Below are 24,564 nucleotides of genomic sequence, written 5' to 3' on the forward strand. Positions count from 1 at the left end.
GAACTGGAAAGACAAGAGACGCATGAACTAAGCTTGGAAACTATTGGTTAAAAATGATTTTTCTTCCTCTCAATTTGTTAGTTTTCAATCATGATTTTATGATGTTAATATTTTAATAGTTACACTGACATTATCTTAACATTGTTTATCAGAAGAATTGAAAGGGCCTCCCAACAGTCAGACAGTATGAAATTAATGTTTTGTACCAATTCTTTTTTTTTAATGGGATTGACATTTGAAATTATTTTTAATTTAAATTTAATTGATTTAAAACTAAAACTAATGCATTGATCATTTATTTACTTTATTTATATGCCACCTTTCTCCCAGGACGGGACCCAAGGCAGCTTCCAAAAACAATATTGCACTAATGCATTTTATACATTTCTCTCAGCAGTTTAATGTAGCCGAGTTGACTTTTTAAAAATATTAATGTGCTGGCCATACCTACCTCACTCAAACATATCTTCTCCCACATATTCATCTTCTTCTTTCCTTTCTGCAGACTGCCAACAAACCAAAGACAGAATAACCACACTCCTGTCCCTTTATTTTTGGTCCTCCCACAATATATAATAGGAGATTTCAAGGTGGTTCCTTTTAAAAAGTTTATACAGACTGAATGCCTCCATACCCTTTTGGTATTATCTGGGTGGGTCTCTTGCTGGATGTGTTCATACTACCCACTCACTCATGGTTAACCACCAGTAACTTTGCTAAGTTACTTTGCTTCTTGTACAAAAGGCGACTGGATTGGCAACAGAAGCTTTCTTCAGTACTGGCAATAGGACAGCATCCTCCACCATACTTGAAGGCTTCTGGCCTTTTTCAAGGAATGTGGTACACAGCTCACTCTCCTAACACCTTGTTGCTGCCTGCCAGCATCTGTGGCCTAAGGCAACCACTTTTCTCTTCCTAATTATAGGGCCAGGACCTAGACAATACATTAGTACTGGAAGAGCCACGAGACAAATGATTCAAGCGGTAATTATTACTGCCCTACCTAACCATCCAGTCAAAAAGGATGGGTTCAGTCCAGGCTAAATCATACTGTCCCACTGAGATCAATGGGATTTAAGTTAATCACAGATGTGGCCCAAGGCACTTTGCTGAGATGAAAGACCAAATCATTTCTCTTCCACTGTTTTGATTATTTTAATTGCAGTTAAGTTGGCTTCAACTTTATGGCAACCCTATGAATGAGAGTCCTCCAAGACATGCTGTTATTAACAGCTCTGCTCAGTTCTTGAGTCAGTTAAGGAAACTCAGAGCCATGATTTCCTTAATGGACTCAATCCATCTGCAATACAGTCTTCCTCTTTTCCTAATGCCTTCAACTCTGAAAAGTATTATCATCTCCAAAGAGTCATACTGTCTCATGATGTGTCCAAAGTACATAAGCCTCAGTTTAGTCATTATGGCTTCTAGAGAGAGCTCAGACTTGATTTGCTCTAGGGCATATTTATTTGTCTTTTTGGCAGTCTGTGGTATTTGCAGACGTCTCCTCCAGCACATTTCAGATGAGTTGACCTCCCTTCTGTAAACGTTCTTCACGGTCCAACTTTACATATAGAAACTGAAAATATTATGGCATAGATGAACCTGACTTTGGTATTGAATGACATTTAATGGAGTGGCAGCTGAAGTTTTCTTCACTTGCAATGGGCCAATGTTTTTCACACTGCTTAATGGTTGTTCACTTAGGGGGCACTAGGCATGCTGAGTTGCATGGTTATATACACCTGTGTTACAACAGCTCAGTGTTATTCTGTACCCCTTAGTATCTGCCACTTTCATTCTAATAGTAGGGCTAGCCCTTGTTAGCCACAATTAAATTCCACTGATATCAATGAACTTACTTTAAAACTTATCCGGATTCAACATGTCTCAAAACCAATAGCTAATTCCAACCAGAGAAGACCCACTGAATCAAATGCTGAATGAAAGACTAATACTTACATAAATCCAATTGATTCAATTGGCCTGTGCTAGTTGGAACTCAAAGTTGGATTTAGGCTAATTTTATTTTCAAAGGGAACATGTGTTTTTATTTCTTGAGGTGGAGATAATGTAAAAAAGGCAGGACAGTAGTTTACTGCCTTTAGAGGTGGCAACATAAATATTACAGAGGTGAGGTAATCTACTGCTTTAAAGCAGAACTGAATGATAGTTGGAAAAGGAAGAGAGTGAACTCTGCTTGAGAAGTATGCAAAGGGATCTTGCAACACCTTTGAGGCTAACCAAAAGACAGAAACTGGTAGCATGTGCTTTCATAGACTTGAGTCTACTTCCTCAGATGCATGGAGTGGAGGGGTCCAGGAACAGACCTATATAAGCAGGTTTTGTGTGAGAATAGCAGTAGAAATGCAAAACCTGTGGGTATGGTGATAAGGTAACATGTTCAGTTTTAACAATGTTCCTGCTGGAACTAAGACAGGTGGGAAGATGTTGCCTAAAGCCAAGGTGAGTAAATAACATGAATGGTGGAGAGTTATTGGAATATAGAAAGATGCTGGTTGGAAACCAGAAAGGAGATGTGATGAACTGGCCAAGAGACCCTTATAAGGGTGGCATGTTAACTAGTATGTTAACTAATAATGTTAACATACTAGCATGTTAACTAATAATGTGTGTACTATGCCAGGAAACCATTGCCACTATTCAACCAAGATAGATCTCAGAACTGTGGTCCTTGAACAAAAACAAAAACCCTACAGCAGAACTGGAATATATCCACAGACTCAAGTCCATCAACCATGGATTGGCAGAGACAAGGGTTTCCTGGCACACTACTGAAAATATTCACAAATGATTAAAAACATATTTTTAATCTAACAAGAAAAATCCTCAACTGATGAGAATCTGTTTGGGACTTGTGTGTTCAAGTCATTTCTGACTTATGGTGACCCTAAGGCTATCTTATCATGGGGTTTTCTTGGCAAGATTTGTTTAGATAAAATGGCAAATATGCTTTGTAAAACTCCAAGGCTTTGAAAAACTGTGGTCTCCAAAGTCCTTCTCACAGAAGGAAGAGGATATAGCAGAAGGGTTCAAGAGTAAGTGAACCAACTACAGCTTCAACGCTCTACCTTGGGTTCCTTTTACCTTTTTGTCAGTGCAAGCCACACAGTTCAATCATGCTAGCTGGAAAGCTTTAAACAATATCTTAAATCCCTCACATTGGCAATGCTGAACCAATGTCAGGGTTATAGTGGCATAATCACAAGGCCAGCACAACACTGGCAATGCATGAAAACAAGTGCTGTCTGGGGGATGTCCCAGGAGAAGCAGACCTTACTTGGCATTTCAGTTCCCCTTGGACCTCAGTCCAGCAATACTTCAAAAGAAACTGGAGTGGCGAAAGACTGGACAGAGAAAGTGAAACATGGGTGTTGTCTCACAGGAAAAAAGAGAACCTTCAGGCAACATTCCACTTCGTTCAGTGCTTGCTGTTGGATTAAACAAAAGTCTGCAGATTCTAGAAAATGTTTTAAAACTTTTTTCTTTTTTTCTTTTCTTTTCTTTTTGAACCCCCAACAGTTCCTATCACTCACTCCGCTTTTGCCCATCCCTTTCCCCATCACCTTGAGGCGAACTGGAGCTGAGGTACCCAGGAGCTTTTCCCTCCTATGCCTCAGCTTCCTGCTCGCCCCTCACAATCTCCCTGATAGAAAATATTTGTTGTTGTCGTCAAGATTTGTATTTTTTTCCTCCCCCCTCCCACTTTCATGCAAAACATCCCCCTTTGGTTTGCCCCTCACCCCCGCACACCCTCCCCAGGAAAAAAAAAACATTAAAATTAAAAAAAGGGCATAAAATATAAACATCAAATGAAAATTATGGGCGTGCAGGGGGAGGGGGGGCGGAGGGGGAACAGGACACATTATTAAATTAACAGAGAACTTGTAACAGCGGTCGAAAAAGAAATTCAATTTACACGAGATTCCACAGCACAGATATACACAGAAAATACAACTCTTATATTACAGTAGTCTTAGAGGGAGAGGAGGGGTCTGTGTGCCATATTGTAAAAGTCCAGAGTTCTATTGCCCATTCCAGGCTGAGATCTCCCCCTTCCAGTTTGAGTGTCTCAGACCTGAATTCCCCATCCCCTGCTCCCCTTCAGTGGGAGAGTAAAATAAATAAATAAAAGATTTCACACTCCACCAGGATACAGTTTTGTCCTTGCACAGAACCAGACAGATCATTTGTTCACTGGAGCAGCTTCACATCGGGATTTAAAGAGGCTGGGAGATGATTCTCCCCAGGGTCCTCGCCTCTCTCCTGCCACCTTCTCATGTCATAATCCCAGACTCTTTCCCTTGGAAGGAAAAAAGGGAGCCTGAAATGGATGGTGGGCAGAGAGAGGATAGCAGGAGGCTGGTTTTTGTTTTATTTTTATTTATTTTTTTAAAAAAAGGATTCCTTATTTGTGCCAAAATGCAGCCGCTTCTGAGTAAAGGCAGCAGCTGTGTAGACAGTACTCCCCAACTCAGAACTCTCTGGAGTTCGGCTCCAAGGGGTAAGTCACTGCCAGGGCTGGGCATGGCTCTTTATTCAGCATTTCTCTTCTCATTCCCTATTGTGGGTTGGGAATTTGGAGCAGAAGGAGAAAAGCCTGTCCCACTCCAACCTGCTCCCGTCTTCCCCCCCCCCCCCACATTTTTTTCGAGAAGAAGAGGCACTGGAAGGGGGCACGAATTGAGAGAGAGATTGAAAGAGATTGAGAGAGAGAGAGAGAGAGAGAGAGAGAGAGAGATGGAGGCAGAGAGAACTTGGCTTTAAGCAGTTAACCCCCTTCTGGCTATCATGAGGTGAAATAGGGTACACCTTTGTAGCAGCAATGCAAAAGAGGAAGAGGAAGAGGAAGGAGAGCCATCAGAAGACTTGGCACTCATAGGAAGGCAAGGAATGGAAACAAGTTGTCAAGACAGATGAGCCAGTTAGTCCATGGCAACAGGAACGTGAAGCGAGATGCCCACCTCCCACCCAAGCCCAGGAGGTGGAGAGAGAAGAGGTGGAAAGGACAGGCTGCAGTGAAGTGGAGTGAGGTGGAGGGTATGGGATGTGGATGGGTGTATAGCTTCATTCACATTCTTATGCCCCTGCCCAGAACAACGACGATACATAGACACCAGAGTTGAAGGCCGACTTCTGCAGGCTTGGGGAGGGCTCCTTCCTCCTTAGCTTGAGTCCCTTGAGTTCTCCAGTGACCACAAGCCACTGCTGTGAGGAGGAGGGTCAAGGAGGAGCTCTCTTTCCTCTCTCTACCATCCCTATGTACTTCCTATTCCTTCTCTACAGCAGCAGCAGCAGTGGCGGCAGCGGTGGCGGCGGCAGCTCCTCCCCACAGCCCAGATTGGAGCACATGATGAGGAGAGAGGTGGCGGCGGCAGCAACAGCTGTGGGGAGCCCTCCTGTTCAAGACAGGGTGGCCCGACGCACCCAGGACAGCATCTGTATAGAAAAAGAAAGCCATATTGTGCACTTAAGACACATGTGTTCAGGTGTTTGTCTAAACAATTTCAGGATTGAAAAAGTCAGTTTGCTACTACCATCTCTGCATGGGTCCTTAGAGCGTTATTGCATTAAACACAAACCTGGCAAACAGAGAGAAGTGTGTTCATCTTTCTGTCTCTGCACAATGTCACAACACTTTCATTCTCTTTCAGTTGTAAAAGTGTGGGAGAGGGTGTAAAAACATCCCTTTTGCCAAAGGGGTTTTCCAGTTTGGCAAAAGGGACACTTTTATGACGAGAAAGAAAGTACTTTGGCATCATGCGGAAACAGAACGATAAATGTGCTTCTCTTTGTTTGCCTGTCAGGTTTGTTTTTGATGTGCTGAGGCTTTTAGTGATGGTTTGGATTTTATTGTTCCTCCCAGTCAGCACCCACCTCCAAGAAGCTATTTGCCGACAACCAGGATCGCTTACTATTTCAGAACAACTTTTTAAAAGTATGCGAGGCGGGGGAGGTTACAGAGGATATCTGGGGATAAGAAGCAGGTCAAGCATTCTGCCTGTTGATTTTTCTTTGCAAATCCTCCACCACCACACATGCCATATTAAAATGATAATATGGAGTTTGAAATCCCTATCGCTGGTATACATTCATTTTAAATGTAACAGAGACAAACACTAAGTCCACTTCACCACACTGTAATGGTGATGAGAACACTGACTACATCATTTCTTGGACAGTTTTTTTGCTTTTGCATCATGTCTTTTGGCCGGCTAGTGCTGAGGCAGTGGTTAAAAATAAACATTACCATTTGAAAATACTATTACCACATACTAACCTCCATTGTCTTGGCATTAACAGGAGTACGTTCGCACTGACATACTGTCTGCCCGTTGGCTACCTAATGAGTTCCCTGGAAAAAGATGGGAAAAGGAAAGGAACAAGAAACAAAGCGACCATAAACCTCTTATTCTTCAGTTTTCAAAAGACTGGAATAAAGCAAGAAAATCCCTGCTGGATCAACCCAAAGGCCTATTTAGTCCAGCTTTTCTATTCTCACTGTTGTCAACCAGTTGCCAATGGCAAGTCCATTTACAGAGGATTAATACAACCACATCCTCTATCTCCTGCTCCTCATCTGCTGATATGTAAAGGCATATTGCCTTTGGTGCTAGAGAGATAGTACATATATATCCATCAAGACTAACAGCTACTGATACTACTTTCTCCATTAATGTCTCCATTGCCCCTCCAAAACTATTCTAGTTGGTAGTCATCTCTGCATCTTTCAGTAGTGAATTCCACAGTCGGAAGCATTGTGTGATCTGGTTCCGGTCACCTGTCCTGAATCGACTAAGGTACAATGGATGTAAACCCTGTTTTCCAAGACTGTATTTTGCACGATCACTCACTCTTTGGGTAGCTGAATGGGCATGGGACGTGTTGGCACAATGAAACCTCTCCACCCTGAATATCCTTCTCCCACACCATTCTATCCTGGTGGAAATTCCCCATGCCCTTCACGACACCAATATAGCCTTTGTTTTCCAGATAACAAATAGTGGTTACATTTACAAGATATAAGACTGCTTGCATGTACATATCCCATTGTAATTGGATAACGAAAAAGATACTTTGTACATGCTCAAAAACATTCTACTTTCCTCGCAGCCTGAAGAATCATGGGGGAATGTATACCTACCACCACCAAAATACATTCTTCACTAAATCATGGAAAAAGTTAACTCGTTTGGACAACAAGTCCTAGAATCTGGAGTCAGGATGGCCAGTTGTACATCAACAAAGATGACTTTCCCAAGTTCTGTTCCTAATACCAAGAAGCTTCTCATTTCCTTACTGCCCAGTTAAGTTTTATTTGTATCAAGCAATACTCCCTGACAGTACTTATATCAAATTGCAACAAAAACGTTTGAATAAAACAGGGTAAATAAATAGCATGAACTCAACTCCACCTTCCCACCCCAAATCTTCCATTTCATGTTCCAGGTCAAAACTCAGCTGCATCAACATAAGCCCATGCACACTAATGGGGACTTTTAACACCAGTGTCTCACATACCCTCTGGTTGCATCTTACGAAGCTGCACCCCGGGTGAGGTAATGGAGGCCACGGAGGCTGTGCGGAAATTGGCTGGCAGCATCTCAGCCGAGTCAGGGCTGACACCGCGGAGGTCCTTTTCCCGGAACATCTTCCGCCAAGATGGGGAACGGCTAAAGGTCTTGGCACTATCCTAAGAGGGAGAACGCAAAGCAGCATGGATTGCACACAGGATATTACAAAAACTCTCACAAAGCTGGGATTCTGGAATGTGGGGGGGGGAGATGGGGGAGATGGGGACGGGACTCACCTCATCTAGTCGTCGGTCTGTTCCCATAGTAACGAGGTTCCCAAATTCTTTTTCCAACATTTGGCGAGCCTACGTAAAAAGGAGGCAAGTTCTTTTGGTCTCCTTGTCTCTTACCCCATTTCTTCCAATCTCTTAATTCTCCACAGGTGCTGAACAAGGTACAGCCCCTCTTTTTCTCACCTTAGGGTGGGAAAGACTTAAGGATTCCTTTCTTCTCTTCTTTGGGAAGCCCTGGGACCAGGTTACCCTGCCCTATGCCATGGTCTACTGGGTTCTTACCCCTCTTTTAACCAGCCTTTCCTTCCCATGCTTGCTCCTGACCTGTGTGTTCTGGGTAGGGATCTGTAGCAGCAGGGCCAAATCGTTGCAATCAAAGGTGTCATCCAGGGCAAGGAGGGCCCCATGCACACCACTCTCAATCAGGTTGTTGGCAAACTCTTTCAGCCCAATCATTTGTACCCAGCACATTACGCGCTCATTGGACCAAACCATCACATCTAGAGTGGGATGAGAGAGAGAAGATGAGATGATAGACTCAGCTATGTCACCAATATTCCTATTTGCTTTCCTAATACACAATTTTGTAGATGTTGCTAGCCCTGGGCCTTGCTTCCCACCCACACGAGTGCCTGGAAAACCATTTTTAGAAAATAAATAGTTAGAATTAATTATACTATATTAATATAGTACAGATATACCTTAGTTATTTGGAAAGAGCCAGAGTGGTATAGTATTTTGAGCATTGAACTTAGACTCTGGAGACCAGGGTTCGAATCCCTGCTCAGTCATGGAAACCCACTGGGTGACCTTAGGCAAGTGACACTCTCTCAGCCTCAGAGGCAAAGGCAAATCCCTCTATGAACAAATCTTGCCAAGAAAACCTCTTGATAAGTTTGCCTTAGGATCACCATAAGTTGGAAACAACTTGAAGGCATACAACAACAGTGGGAAAATGTTTTAATCACAACTAACCAGCTGTTTGCAAGCAGTTATTTGCAAGCTTGTCTACCTTTGATTTGGTTCTGACTTTCTTCCCGTCTTCTCTCCAATTCTTTCCTGTCATAGTTAAGACGTTTCAGGCACATGATCCCATAATGGAGGCTCACCCTGTAAGAAGTACAAGTTAAACATGAAAAACCATGTATCATGATGGCTGGGGCCTTGTCTGCATGGGCCAAATAAAATGACCTCCCTCTGTCCTCTCAGTGGGGAGACCAGATGAAGCACGGGCAAAGCCCCAGCTCTGGTGCGAACAGACCATGCGACATCTGGCCCGCTTACCTCCAGAACTGAAGTATACCAAAGTGTATTAAATTACCTCCCTGTTTAGTTCTCAGAAAATCTGGAGCCCTCCGTTCAAATGCCAGGTGGCTATTTGAAATGTGTCCACTGTGCCACCCAGTACATCCAGCACCACTGCTAGGTCACTCAGTCTGAGGTCAGAATGAGGTACCCAGCCATGTGGCTGTCACTGGGTGCCTTGTTCTGACCTCAGAGTGAAATAATGCACTACATACCTGTAATGCTTCCAAGCTTTGGCATCTTTGCATACAACACTCTTTACAATCCTTTGCATGCCTACCTGGAAATAATTCCCATAAATATGGAAGGATTTCTAGGCTAACCTGCACAGAATTGCACTGCATGCTATGTTTTTGATGTGCCTGAAATCCAGCCAGCTCAGTTCCCTCTGTCCCTCTCACCTGTGGAAACTGTCAACCATCTTGAGCTGGCCCCGCAGTTCCTTCTTATTGAGGTGGTCCAGCATCCGGGCATCCACTAGTGACTCCATGAAATAGCTGCGGTATTGAGGCAAGCCCAAGCTGGGCAACCAATCATTTCCCACCCACTCATGATTCATGTCACCATATGCTAGGATCTGTAGAAACAGAGAAAAGTAGACCCAGAAACTGAGAGGGAGCAACATGCATCACATATATAGAATTCACATCAAGCTCTTACTATTCCCCCGGCCCTAGGCTGGCATTTTCTGGACATTCACCATTCACTATAGGTTTTTTGTATGTATCTCTAAGCACTCTGCTTTACATTGCCTTCTCTTCATTGCTCCCATTAACTCTTGGAATTTGAACTCATTAACACTGGGATCAGACCTCCATTCAGCCATGGAGCTTACTTGGCTAACATGTTTATATATGTTTATATATGTTATTTATTAGTTACATTTATATTTATATCCTGCTTTTCCTTCAGTGAATTCCAGGCAGCATACATGGTTCTACTTCTCCTCATTTTATTCTCACAGCAATCCTGTGAGGTAGGTTACAGCCTACCCATGTTATAAGATCTCCAGGGGAGGGCTCACTCTCACAGCCTTATCGCATAAGAAAGAAAGCTGAGATGGAGCCAGAAAAAAGTGGCTTTCTTCTTGCGTCTCCACATGCTTTCGTTGCATTTCCATTCTCTTTTCCAAGCAAGACAGTTCTAAAAGAATGCCTTTTGCCAAATTGATTTTTTGCAACCTAACAAAAGACATGCTTTTATTACTGTCTCCCTCGGGAAGAAAATGGAATTGCTTTGAGGGCATGTGGAAAGGGAAGGAGAAAAGCACTTCTCTTTGGTCCATTTTGGCGTTCTTCTTTCATGCGATAAGGCTCTCAGTGTCATCATCATTAGTACATTTGAAGAGAATAAAGGAAAAGCCTTCTCAGTGGCTGCTCCCAGGTTAAGGAAGATGTTCAGGTGCACCCCTCTCTGCTCTATTTCTGTTGGAATTCAAAGTCTTTTTTATTCAGAGAAGCCCTTTACTGGTTGTGGCAAAAGGACCTTTAAATGGGATGTGCTGCATTTTTATTATGTTTTAGCTTAAATTTCAAATAGAATGATGTATTTATTTGTTTTTAATATATTTGTACTATATATATCATTTAGTTGTATTCTCTTTCAACCTATAAGCTGTCTTAGATCCAATATTGGGTGGAAAGGTGGGCTATAAATTAAATTAGCTAGGTTGGGAAAGAGTAACTTGTAGGTAATGCCAGTGAGTTTCATGGCTCACATTGGGCATGTAAACCTAGATCTCCCAAGTTCCAATCCAACATCCTAATCACTGCAAACCACATTGCTTTTATTTACTTTCCCCCTGCACATGGTGAAATGTGGTGAAAAGGAAAATGTGAAAATCTTGTGCCGTGACAAGATAGACAAATTCCATCTGCATTTGAAACATATGCATCTCAGCACAGGGATGAAGGGCAAATTCATCCCTTGCCCTTTACCAAAAGTACAGCACACATCCATTGTAGGCATCCATTGTTCACTTCTTTGAGCTGACATGCAAAGCAGCCCTCTTTCAAAATCCTACCCCTGCCAGTCCCATGTGGCCTAGAAACCCAGAAGAATGAAGAGACAGGTGCCTATGATTCAATGAGAGTGACAAAAGAAAAACAAAGATACAAAGAGTTTTATAGATTTCTTTCTCTGTCCTAAAGCTCCCATCTCAGATTGATCCCATGGAGCATCCCAAACACCTGTGCTAACAATTCTTTTCAACCATATTGTCACATATAACATGCTCAAACAAGCTCTACAATAGGGGATCATATAGAGCTAAGGAGAGATTCTCATTAATGTCAATGGACTTGCTGGTTGTGGAATAAAAGAAGACAATCTGTATAGTTGAGTGGGTGGGAAAAGTTCCCATTCACTCAATGTATTACAGATTCTTTTGTGCCATTCCTACCTTTTGCAGAAATCATAAACATAATGATAACAGACATTCCTCCTTTCCATTCCAGAGCTTAGAAGAGTCACTTGTTTGAGTATGACACCGAGAAAATCCCGGCAACCATGCCCACTGGAGAGAGGAATCCAAAAAGTACTTTTCAAGCTCTTTCTCATACACACATTCATACACACACAGAGAGGCATGCAAGTAAAGAGAGGGCTAGCGTGGGAATCCCTCCCCTACCTGCTCCCAGCTGATTTCTTTTGTCTCCTGGGTAGAGGTTAAATGAGAAGCAGGAAGGAAAGCAGAAAGGAATTGTTAAGGCAGGATTAGAGACAGTTTATTTACACACACACAGAGCTCAGAGTAAAAGGGAAGAACCTCTATCACTTTAATGGATTTATACCTCATCATAAAAGCAGGATGAGGAGCCTGTGTCCCTCCTAATGCTACTGGACTGTAACGTCCATCAGCCTGAGCCCATCTAAGGGATGATGGGAACAATAGTAGTAGTTCAATATCATTATTAACATTTCCCTGCCACAGACTGATCAATTTGCTGGTGGCAGGGAGAGGAATAAGATAATAGATTGTACTATTTTGGACAATGGGTGGATCACATGTTGATGTGTTCTTTCTGTTGGGAAAAAAGAAATATCCCTGCAAGTGGAAATCTAGCACAAGAGGGAGAGAGTTGGACTAAAATCTTTCCCCCTGAAGTACTAAATATTGACAGCTAGCATAATTTATTCTATATGAATAATAGGTAAAACTACATCCTGCAATGTGGAGTGATACTGCACATTCCATGTCCTTATTTTCCTACTTGTGAAAGCCAAGCTTCATCTCCCTCACTTTTGAAGAATCAGCACCAGTTCAGATACAAAGGATACAAGGTTAAATTCAGATACAAAGGATACAAGGATTATAGAAGGGGGAAAATGCAGCTCAGGAAAGATTAGCAGATGCCTCTGGGATACTGAACTACTTATGATGTCATCTCGTTTCAGGATAGGAAACACCATAGAGCACTGCCAGAACAATAAATAACTTCCCCAAGATTTGGACTGTACTAGTGTTAATAATGTTCTTCCTCCCCAAAAGAAATAAACCAGAGAACCATTGTTAAGTGACACCCTTATCCTCATGAAGCAAGGGTGGACCCCATCCCTTGGAGAATCAAAAACAGTACGAAACAGAGAAAGAGAGCATCAGTCTGTGTAGGAAAAGGGCTAATCCAGTAAAATAGGACACAGACATATTCCAGCACATAAACTTTCAGGCACAACCACACAACCTCATATACATGGGCAATTTTTCACAAGACAAGGTCCTGGAAACAGTCACAACAGGGAACTCAACAGGCATGGGGGATGGCACTGTAAACAGCAGCCCCACTTACTGGCTTTGTTGTGGCTGTGAGAGATTCCATCTCTTCATGCGTCATCCACACGTTTCCAGTAGACTAGAAAGAGGGGAAATGGAGGAGGGGAGGAAGAAAAAGCTGTCCATCAGTATTTTTAAAAAGTGGAGGAAGCCGTTCTAGATTTTCTGGGATGTGAACTGGAGGCCTTGACTGCTCCAGCAGGAAACAATGTAAGAAACAGACCCCATCCGCCCACTTACCGTACGGGATGTAGCAGGGGCTGAGGGACTGGTAAGGGACACCATCTCCTGGATGGCAAGGCGGAGCTTGAGCCGGTGCAAGGGGTTGCTGATGCCAATTTCCCGCTGGATTTCTGTATCTGACAGGTTGGCCATAATGGCACCACTCTTGACATTGGCACGGCAGGCAGCTACATACCAGGCTGGCATGCCAACCCACAGCTGTCAGAATAAATGGGAAGAAAACCTGAGATGAAGCAGACACAGTGCTGAAAATGGCGTTCCCCAGCTCCCCAAGTATGTTCAGCTACAACTTCCACAATCCTCTGTTTGCTATGCTGTAACACCCAAGTGAAGGAAGGATACACTATTAGATCTCAGTCATCATTCAATTAAATTTGACTCACACACTCCTCTCAGAAGTGTATCTGCTTTATCTTGTGTGGTACTGTTGAACACAGGCACTTCTTTAGAGCTGTATTATTTTACTGGAAATGTCTTCAATAACTACTTTTTTAAAACTTGAAAATGTTGCATTCTTAACTCCTAGTCGCAAGTATTTTATTTGTATGGCTTTCATGGGATACATTTGACTCTAAAACCAGATTGATACAGTATTTTTCTTTCAATGTAAGAACAAGCAAAACCCAATAAAGGCCTTCCTGAAGATCAAACTAGAAATGGCATGGATGCATTTTTTATAGAGTAAATAGTGCAGTGCTTTTGCTCTGGGCTGCCAGTAACTACAGAGGACAAAAGCTCCCCTACTTTAAATCCTTTCCAAGATATCTGCTGAATTGGGGACACTATGACTCCTATTTGCTCTTTCAAAAATTGGAATTTGGTGAATTGTTGTTTATTGGGGTGGGCAAAGTCTGTGGGTGATATGCAATTCCCAAGGCCCCTGGAGTCAATTGCTTTGCACCAAAACACCTTCTAGGGGTTGGCAGCATTTCCGCCATGTCCCCACCCTAAAGATCATTTGAGACCCAGGAGAGACCTTTTTCGGGGGGGGGAGTGATTTCTGGTCACTTCCTACTGTAAAAAGGGCCTTTCCTGGGGCCTAAATCGGCTAGGGAGATATGCTGGCAATGCCCCCATACCTTCTAGAAGGAATTTGGGGACATTAAGGGGAAAAAACCTGAATTGTTACAGGGGTGTATGTGCTGTCCTTCAAGGTTTCCTGGGAGGTTAAGGCAGCTACAGTTTCCAACAGTTTCCCAGTCTGTTATGTTGTTGTTGTTGTGTGCATTCAAGTTGTTTCTGACTATGGAGATGCTAAGACAAAACTATCACAGGCAAGATTTGCTCAGATGGGGGTTGTCTTTGCCTTCCTCTTAGATTAAAAGAATGTCACCCAGTGGGTTTCCATGGCTGAGTGGGGATCCAAACCCTGGTCTACAGAGTCCTAGTCCAATGCTGACTCTCACACCTGCTATACATGATGGTATATATCTCATTTAAATCTGGGTCCATCTTTTTTTAAACAGTAAGTATCCTCTTGAAACAGGAACAAGAAATTCAGGCCATCGTTTGAGGGTAGAGGTTAACCCTCTCCTCCTCTCCTTTAAACATGACAAAAATTGATTCTTTTCCAAGTTTTATTTGCTTTGTCTTGCCTTGCAGAGGCAGCAAAGAGGGGTTGTTGACATGTCATGAGTGGAGCAGCCTTTACTTTTTGCCCAAAAGCTTCTGCTGAAGTAGGGCTGGGACCATTTCCTACAGCTTTTTTGGGGGTATTGCTACTGGCCAGACTGGGTAGGAATTTCTGATTTATTGTCTTTTCAAAGCATTGCCCTTTTATACCTCTCAGTCCCTTGGTGGGCATCTTCATTGCGTGCCCTATCCTCTTTGCTCCTCATTTTAGCAAAAACAGCTATGTTTCTCATGGTATCTTCAAGACTAACAATTGTTCATGGAACATGCTTTTGAAAGCTCATGTCATAACACATTTCTCCTTATTAGAAGTACCACAAGAGTCTTACATGTGGTGGAACAGACTAATATGGCTATCACTCTGGAAATCATTTTAATGGTAACATTACTAACAGAAGCCTGAATTTACTTCCACCCCCATTACCTCCAGCCACGAGACAACAGTGGGCCCATCCCAGGCAGCAAATGGCAAGCCTTGCCGGCAAGCTTCTTCTAAAAGCTCATGCCTAGAAGGAGACAGGAATGGAAAGAAGAAATAAGGAGATCCAAAAGTAAGAGTCCCTGCTTTCATCTCATCCTATACCTTCCCATCTTCTCCCTCCCCTGCTTATCAATATGCCTTCTTGTGAGCAAAGAGGAATCATGAAAGTGCCTTCCCCAACGTGGTGTCCTAAAGATGTGCTGGACTACAACTATAGTCATTCACAGACAATGTAGATTCTAGATTGAAAGAGGCTGTTTTAAAAATGTGAAGTTTATAATCTTTATCATAATGTTCATTTGCAAAACAGAACCAAGGAACCAGCAAATGTCATTCCCATTTTGCATGTTGGAAAACTGAGGGTAGCAGTACTGTGAATGCATGTGATTTAATCAAGTGATGCCTTGTAACTCTGTATGCCAGTAGCACTCAAACTTTTTACCCTTAGGACCTCCCTTTACATCTACATGTGGACATTGTGCCCCCCCCTTGACATAGTATATGAATAAATTTTTTTTTTTAAATTTAGTGTGCATATTTCATTCTCAGATTTATGCATAGTTGTATTTTAAACAGTTTATAAAGAAATAACATTGTTCAAATTATAACAGTTTAAATAAATTTAATATTTAACTCAATGCATGTGTAAATTTTACACATAAAAAAGTTTGGAAAGAGGAGGAGGAAGGATCAGAGCCTCCAAGTCTTGCATCCTGCTTCAGCAATTGTCGCACCCCCCGTGGGTCCAGTCCCACTATTTGAGAACCACTGTTGTAAACCATACTGAAATTTGTACCCAAGTCTTTCAGGGGCCAGGGCTAGGTAGCCTTTTCACCCTCCCAGCCTTTCATATTATTCACTCAGCTCCAACTTCCCACCCATATACAATAACTCCACCACCCTTTCTCACTTCTTTTTGTTCCTACGGTCCTTGTCCACTGGTCCAGAAAGCTTGGAAAGGCCCAGAGGGTCTGCAGGTGACATCTCATCTGATGGTGTCCCAGCTATTCAGGAAGACGGGCAGGTTGCACAAAACGAAAGAGAAAGAGACATGTCATTAGCTTTTTTGACTTCATTAACAATCTAGACAATCCTATGCAGACAATCCTTTCCTACCATGCCATTAGAATAAAAAGAGATGGTGAGGGGGGTGGGAGTGGGGGACAGAGAGGATGAACTTAATGGTGCCCATTCCTGAAGTTCCCCATTATAATATGGTCAACGAATATTGGGCTCTGCAGATGTTTTGGACTTCTGCTCTCATAATTGCTACTAAGTCGCCATGTTATCTAGGGCTTCTGGGTGATGAAGTCCAAAATATCCACAGGGCCCAAGGTTAGCCAACTTTTTTTATTAGAGAATTTATTTCTCCAGTGGGGAGACTTCTCATCTGATGCAGCAAGCCCCTGCACAGTGAAAATGATACATGAAGCATAGTCCATCAGAGAAAGATTTCTGCTTCAGAAGTTATCTTCCAACCCATGGAAAACTGTGGGGTGACAAACGCAAGAACATGTTGGAGGAAGCAGAGCCAACAGACTCAATGCTGCTTTCCCATTCATATTCCCCCCTCAAGTTCTAATCATGCTAGGTGAACTGTCTGCATATGATTAATGTTTCTGAGAGTTCAAGCACAGCAGAAGGATTTGAGGATAGAGTGGTAAGAGGACTTATAAGCCACAGAAAACCTTTGGATATTTGTGCTTTCATTGGATCATTTTAGGGTTTCCTAAGTGAGCAATAAATCAGTGAGCTCTCCTAACGTCTGGCACTTTGGACCAGTGGTACTTAATTCTTCATCTTCATGTAATCCTAGAGTCCTTTGCATATCTTATGTGCCAATGGAAGGAGGCTGTATGAAAATGAGATGCATTCTACCCTGTGCCAGTTTTTAGAGAGGAAAAAAGCAGTATGAAGCCCTTTTCAGCCAAACTCACTTCTCTAACAGCCCTGCATATCAGCAGCACCCTCCTTCCAAGAAACTGTCTCCTAAAATATGTACAGAAAATCGGATGTGTATGTTATATATGTGTGTGTGTTTGACAGAGATCTACAGAACAGCATCCATAATGGAAGCTCATTTTACCAGGCCACCTGATACCTAGAAAGCTACTGGATTTGGGAGGCTAGGCAAAAATTAGAGGACTAGAAACTTTAAAAAATTCTAAGGAAACCATGAAGACACCAAAATTAGAGGCTGTGGAAATCCAGAATTCCTGGTGTGTGAAGAGCATGTTTTATCTCCAGTAATTGCTATGATGGATGTTTATTAGGAGATCAGATGGAATCTGCAAGGATCAGTAGCACAATCATTTTTAAAAGGAAAGAATAGGAAGCGGAGGCTGTGATGGAGGAAGAAGAAGCAGAGCGGAAGCTGCGGGTGGGCAAAGCATACCAAGTGAGGGGGACTCACGGCCCAACTGTCCCAGCCTCCCTTTCTCTTTCTTCCCAAAGAGACGTCCAATGGAGGACTTGATGCTCTTCTTCTTGGTGGATTTATGTAAGGAATCTTGGCTGCTGTTGGTGCCTTCTGATCCAAGACTGTTACAATGAAAGGAATCAGAGGTGAAGGTAGAATTAAACACATTTTTTTTGGTAAATGACCAATTTTTTCTCACAAGGAGACTCCTCTCCAATTCTGAAAGGAGGTCTTTCCTGCCCATCCCACCAACCAGATTCATCACTTCAACTCATATTTAGTATCACCCTACAGTAGGTGCAAGAATCACACAACCCTCTGTCTGTTGTTGGACTCCACATCCCAGAAGCCTCAGCATCGCCAGAGGGGGAATGCTGGGAGTTGTAGTCCAGCAACATATGGAGGGTCACATGACTCCCACACCTGCCCTATATATATAGTAAACAAAAGTTCATTATATCTTATATGTTGATTGCTGACTGTATGCTATTGGCTAAAGTGTGGCTATTGACCATACATCTATAATTAATAAACAGCGGAAAAACTACAGGACGATATACTCAGGTATATATATATACTCGTGTATATAATCATGGCCTTTACATTATTATGGAATGGCCAATCAAATGCTGTTCAGTGCTTTCAGGAAAGCTGGAAACTTCTTTTTGGAATGGAAATATATTAATTGACTCTGTTCTCTTTAGTTATTCTCAACATAAGTTGATTACTTTTTAGTTGGATTATGAAACAAGTCAATTTTTCTATATTGTGTATTTTATACTGCATTGCATATTTGCTTATTCATTTTGCTTCTTTCCTTGTCTGCTTTGTGTTTCAACATCAACAAGAAAGTTCTCTGCTTTACTGGCAACTTTCTTTTCTGTTCTCTGAAAATCCACATTTTCCTTAAGGTCTTTGTCACAATCCTTTAGCCTAGAGGTGGAAAATCCGGCCAATGGGCTGCAAGTAGCTCGAGAGGCATTTTCATGTAGTTGGACCTACTCCCAAACACACATTTTTGGGAGAAACAAAATCAGCCCCTCAACTACAAACTGTGACTCCTGGAGTGGTTCAGAGTTAAAACTCACCAAACCTTCTCCAAAACTACAAAAATTGGCTGCAAATAATTGGTTTTCAGGTAGATATGTCCTATTGGAGCAGGAACTGGGCAAAAATTTGCTTCTTTACTCACCAACCCCCACTCCCCAAATATCTTAGTCCATATATTGAACTGCAAATGAGGGCAAAACTTAGAGTTTGGCATTACTTGGTGTAGGTCTGCCAAGATTCATTTAAGAGTAACAAAGAAGAGTATTTCACGGCCATGTGGAAGAGAAACTGAATTAGTCTTCTGTAACTAAGAAGCTGCTGGTGGGTAACCAAAACTGGATTGCCATGCTAAAGGACTATAATCTGTCTCCATTCAGGAAGGAGCGATATTCTATACATGCTCAGGGACCCTATTGCATTGGGCCTATATAAACTCTATTCCCGTCAGAAAAATAAGGTACAAGAAAGGTAAATTACCAATATTCAGGCTGTACTTCACAAGATCCAATGACTTCTGCACTGTCGTATACCCACAAGATCCAATGACTTCAGCTCTGTCCTGTCCATTCCCTTGCAACCTACCTGGTTCTCATATCCCTCCCATCTTCCAAACTTCCAGCCTGCAGGGCTAAGGCCTGGGTCATGCGTTCGAGACGCATTGTGCGGGGGGTGGAAGGAGCTGGGGGCTCACAGAGTGCCAGGGCCTTTTCCTCAGACCCTCTCCCTTCTTCCTTGGCAATATGGTTCTGCTGGGAGGACAAAACAATACAATGAGAGAGTTATCTGGCACTGCTAGAAGGTAACAAGATCAATCAGATCAATGCTGTTAGACAGACTGAGGCTTTAGGCAACTGATTTCGCATATGAAGAAAGCTAGGTTTATTATTATTTTATTTTCACTCCCAGGAATAGGCAGGGGCATTCATGAGATTTTCTGTCTTGGTCCAAAAAACAAAACAAAAACAAAAAAACCTTTGCCTGGCTTTTGGTACTATGTGTCTTGATCTAGGAAAGGCATTGCCTCAAAAACAATGCCCTGAACAGGACAGGCACTTCAAGTTGGAGGTGCTGTTGTGAGAAAGACAACAGTTTTGCTTCTGCAGAGAACGTCTGCTGACCATTACACTCTCCGGCACTTAGACTTAGGGCTAGGGAAGAAGAGATGTCTTGGATGTAATGATAGATCCCTGAAGTGCGTCAGAATGGGGGTTTGATTCTGCTGTTCAGCAAAGGCAACAAGATAAACCCCTGTCCCACACATTCTCAAAGTAAGAAGATATGAGTGTGAATAGACACCTCCACCCCACACCTGCAATGTGTACACATACTCATGAACCAGAAATATTGGAACGATTCAAGCAATAGCTGGACTCAAACAAACATAGGATAATGAACACCAGGGCTGTTCTGTTAGATCGGATGCATCTAGGTCAGCCTTTTATTTGATAATGCAACCACCCAAATGCTTCCATAAAGCCCACTAGAAACTGGGCTAGTGTCTCCCCATCAGTATCTGGTATCCAGTGGTACAATTCACTTCCCTGCCATGTCTAGTTGAAGAATTTCAGGTGGAATAGCTGGGAAGGACCCACACCTGAGCTCCTGAAGGGCTCCTGCTAATTAAGAGTACACTAGCTTTCTCCAACGAGGCACCCTTCAGACATGATGGACTTCAGGGAAGACATCATGAAAGCTGTAGTCCAACATGGAGGGTGCCTGGCTGGGGAAGGCTGGAGTATACAATTTTGAGTTAGATGGACCAATATTCTTAGCATAAGACATTTCTGTTTGTTTTGTTTTAAAAGAGCAACATTAAGATTTCTGTGGGGGAGTTTTTCAAGCCTACTCCCTCTTCTGGCAGCTCTTCAGGGTGAAAGCTCTACCACATATAGTGTTCCCTGTCCAGCCCCAGTCACTACACACCATTTTTTCTCCATCGCGAGCAGGGCTGTGGGGCGCCAAGCGGGGAGTGGAATGGCCACTGCTGGGGGGAGAAGGGCTGGCCAGAGTGGAGCTGGTGACAGAGGGAGGAATGGAAGCCCCTGAGCGGTAGCGACCGAGAGATCCATCCAAACTGGCACTAGTCACGCGGCTCTCGATTTCCTCTGCCCGCTGTTCTGTAGATTCTTTCTCCTCCTGAATCAATCTTGTAAGAAGAGTAGGAGAAAACATATGAGTAATTGGAAATGATCAAGAAAAACTTTACTTTCCGTTTGCCATATCTGACATTCAGAAAACTCTTCTGTCAGTTAATGCAGTAGATCTGAAATTTTTTCACAATTCAGGTTAATTTATTTTAATTGTATATAAGTTCTGGTATTTTACTATTTTTGCCATTTGCTTGTTTTTTGCCATTTTGAAATTATCTGGAGTCTTATTCGATAAAGAATATTTTGACCAAGTGCCTCTTTGATCTCTAGTGCTTAGTGTATTCTTCCCATCCATTAATATCAATATAAAATAACACTCCAAGTTGTCCAAACATCCCTGTTTTCCTAAACAGAAGCTCAGTTGTCATTACAGCAGTATAAAATGAAAAAAAGGAGCAAGACTCCAGAATAACAAAACATTTCAAAATGATTAGCCTACTTAAATGGAAATGCTGCTCACATGAAAAATGCACATACATGCTTCAATCTTTGGCACTGGATATTTTTTCACATATCTCCATAATCATGAAGACTGGATATTTTTTAAAATGAATACTGAAACACTAAGAAATTCTATAATTTTAGAGCACTCTCAGCATATGAGAACTCTAATGCGATCTGTAATGTCTGCTGAAAAGATTTTTATTTCAATTTATTTAAATGGACAACCATCTGCTGCTTTACAAGAACATTTCTGATGTTTTTAGTACTGTCCCTTTGTTGTTTACTATAATATTTTGAATAAGTTATGATAGCCACTTGAACATAAGTTATCACAAAATTTATGGGGAGGGGGTGTCACATGGAGGTGACTATGAAAAATGGCATTCCTCACCTACAGTCTGATGTGGCATAGTCCCTTCTATTTCACTGCTACTCTCCTCATTCCCACCTCAATCTCCTGACTATGTAAACTATGCCAATGATAAACACAGGAGGAAAACATATGACAGGGCTCGCATCCATGACATGCTTGTAAAGACTGTGGCAATGAGAAGGAAATTATTGGAGGAAAGCTTGGAATGTTTTCTGAGGAAACTGTAATGCAAGTATGAAAGGACTTGTATGGAACTGTTGTAGGTCTGCCCAGGACAACTCACTTGATTTCTTTGTTGATGGCTTCCAGCTGTTCTTGTAGCATTATGGCCAAGGTCTGCACATCAGCCTGCCCACTGGGAGAAAGCAGGTCGGCTGAGCTGAACAATGGGTCACGTTCATCTTCATCTGAACCATCTAATCCACTCTCAAAGGATGCTCCGGCTGCTGCCTGCTGAGCCCTCTCCCACTCCTGAGAGAGGGGTGCCACCTGTCGGGGAAGAGAATGAAATGAAGAGGAATGTGAAAATGGGATCCAGTTGCTTCCCCTGGTCATTGCACGTTTGGATAATTATCAGACAAGGGAATGCTTTGACTCTAGAGACTGGCCCTCAGAAAAGAAAGTGTCTGTTGAAACTGAGGGCAAAGGTGCAGCTATGGGGCGGGCAGCAAAATGAAGATGTTTCCAAATAAGAATCCTGTTCACCCAAAATGAATTTTTTCTTTAATCCCCAAATCTCTAGCATTGCAGAGAGTGTGACCAGAGTGTGACCAGAACTGTTAATACCTAGAAAAATTATTTGTAGTCACTTGGTAAATTTTTCTGCCCTTTTTCTTTGGATGTCTAAACTGTATTTCTAAACGCTTGACTGAAGTTTTTAGTTAATGCAATGCTAGAAATATGGGAACTAAAGGAAATGGGGGTGGGGTAGAATTCTTATTTGGGGGAGCAAATGCACTCATTTGCCCCCTCCCTGCAGCTACATGCCTACCAAGAAAGCAAAAGCATTTGCCTCTTCTGTTCCCACACCTGACTCTTGATATTGCTCTATATTAAAGGAAGGTTACTCCCATAAAATGACTTCAAGAAAGACACTCACCAGGTTGGAATCCAGCATACATTGAGGTAACAAAGGAAGGAAGGAAAAAAAATAATAATTAGTATTTTGATGATAAAGAAGGGAGAAGAAAAGAAAGGGATATAGCTATTACTACATTCTGTTCACCTGCTGCAAGGAATAATCCTCAACCTGGCTGTGGACCCAGCTCCAACTTCCCCTTCATTCAATCTCTGTCCCTCAATGTCTTGGAAAATTTTGGAAAAGATCACTTTTTTTTGGACTAGAACTCCCAGAATACCCAGGCAGTATAGCTACTGGCCACATTGGCTAGAGGATTCTGGAAGATGATGTCCAAACGAGTAATTTTTCAAATTTTGGTTTGAGGGTCCTGCTAATGTATGTAGCATTCAATGAATATCATAGCATTTGACCCTTGCTGTTCCCATTGCAATTTGCTTTGCTTTTCCTTAACATATTCTGCAATACCCCTTTCAGCTCCATATGCCTTTCCTGCTGGGTAAAAGGGCTGGTATGGAAGTACCCTTAAACTTTAAGGCAGCTTTACCAAACCTGCTGTCCTCCATATGTTTTGGACTACAATTACCCTTTTCTATAGCTAGGACCCCCAGAACTGTTTTTAAGGAGGGTTAACAATGGGCAAGCAGGTTTTTATTACTTCTGCCTCTTTGTGGAACCGCTTTTACAAAACAGTGGAAACACAGAATACATTGCATCAAAATCCTTCTCCTCCTCCTCCAACTAAAGCAAATAACAATCTGGCCGCAGTGAAAGCAATGGCAAAATTAAAAAAAGACCTGAAACTTTACACAAGTGAATAATAATAATAAAAAAAATCCTTAAGTAGGAACTCTTTTACAAGTACAATGTGTACTGACAAATCCTTTCATATTGTTCAATGTGGTTTATTCACAGGTACGCATGCCTAGGATAGATGGCATACAGCTTTATTCAAGGCAAATCTCAGCTAAAATGCCTGTCCTGTGTATTCAGTGTGCTTGATCTTTTAGTAAATTTCTGAGTGACAATTACAGAGGGGGCTTGACTATATTGGTGGGCTAATTTTGGTTGATCCTTTTGAAGTGGGGCTCAGCAACCCAAGCTTAATTTTGTGGGGGTGGGGTCCTTACCTATAAACAAACATTTATTAGACTTTTAAACCACCTTTCCCCCTAATAAGAGAACCCAAGAAGGCTAACACTAAAATGAATAAAACAAATAATCATTTAAAAACATAACAGATTAATTAACAGATTAATTAATTCATACAGAATTAAAAACAATTCAGAAGAAGGGTTTCCAGAAAATTTTATTCTGTGGTATATTAACCAGGAATTGCATTATCTTTGTTTTATCTGAGAACATTTGCAACCTGACTCCCCAACATCTGGCAGACAAAAAACTGATTAATACAAATATAAAATACAGCTAAACACTCTGTTGTGTTTGGCAACCTAACTAATAACTGGGATTTTCAAGAGCAATAATCTTTTGCTTTCCAATAACATCTCCAAGCCTTCCCAAACCTGGGATTTTTTATTTCCCATTTATATCTTTCCCATGGTTACACTGCAACTATAGTATGTTCTTCCTATGGAGATCTGCCAAATCCCTTTATTTTTAGTTTTCAGCCATTTGTTAAAGACATTCTCATCTCAGAATATTTTTAATACAGTCCGTCCTCTGTATCCATGGATTTTTTTTATCCATTGATTCAAGTATCTACGGTTTGAAAATATTAAAAAATATACAAAATTCTAAAAAAGCAAGCCTTGATTTTGTCATTTTATAC

General features: G+C 42.0%; 1 protein-coding gene across 6 annotated transcripts in view; it reads right to left on the bottom strand.

Moving 5' to 3' along the window:
* Window positions 1–37: 37 nt before the first annotated feature.
* The window catches only part of LOC149308974 (liprin-alpha-3-like), a 75,739-nt gene continuing 51,212 nt past the window's right edge, over window positions 38–24,564 (bottom strand). For 3 of the 6 annotated variants that reach the window (XM_089531537.1, XM_089531536.1, XM_089531532.1), the window contains exons 15-30: window positions 21,978–22,165; window positions 20,651–20,873; window positions 19,310–19,476; window positions 17,654–17,799; window positions 16,169–16,262; window positions 15,202–15,283; window positions 13,143–13,343; window positions 12,919–12,981; window positions 11,760–11,786; window positions 9,532–9,707; window positions 8,838–8,935; window positions 8,150–8,325; window positions 7,829–7,897; window positions 7,540–7,711; window positions 6,299–6,373; window positions 38–5,457 (exon numbers count right to left, since the gene is read on the bottom strand). In XM_089531537.1, the coding sequence (XP_089387663.1) occupies window positions 6,315–6,373; window positions 7,540–7,711; window positions 7,829–7,897; window positions 8,150–8,325; window positions 8,838–8,935; window positions 9,532–9,707; window positions 11,760–11,786; window positions 12,919–12,981; window positions 13,143–13,343; window positions 15,202–15,283; window positions 16,169–16,262; window positions 17,654–17,799; window positions 19,310–19,476; window positions 20,651–20,873; window positions 21,978–22,165 (1,941 nt within the window). In that variant the 3' untranslated portion in view covers window positions 38–5,457; window positions 6,299–6,314. The remainder of the gene's footprint in view (window positions 5,458–6,298; window positions 6,374–7,539; window positions 7,712–7,828; window positions 7,898–8,149; window positions 8,326–8,837; window positions 8,936–9,531; window positions 9,708–11,759; window positions 11,787–12,918; window positions 12,982–13,142; window positions 13,344–15,201; window positions 15,284–16,168; window positions 16,263–17,653; window positions 17,800–19,309; window positions 19,477–20,650; window positions 20,874–21,977; window positions 22,166–24,564) is intronic. The other 3 variants (XM_089531533.1, XM_089531534.1, XM_089531535.1) reach the window with 3 other exon arrangements.

Source organism: Sceloporus occidentalis, unplaced genomic scaffold, assembly GCF_023333645.1.
Source record: "Sceloporus occidentalis isolate IW3139 unplaced genomic scaffold, rSceOcc1.0.p SCAF_7, whole genome shotgun sequence".
In the NCBI taxonomy this organism is placed as follows: Eukaryota; Metazoa; Chordata; class Lepidosauria; order Squamata; family Phrynosomatidae; genus Sceloporus; species Sceloporus occidentalis.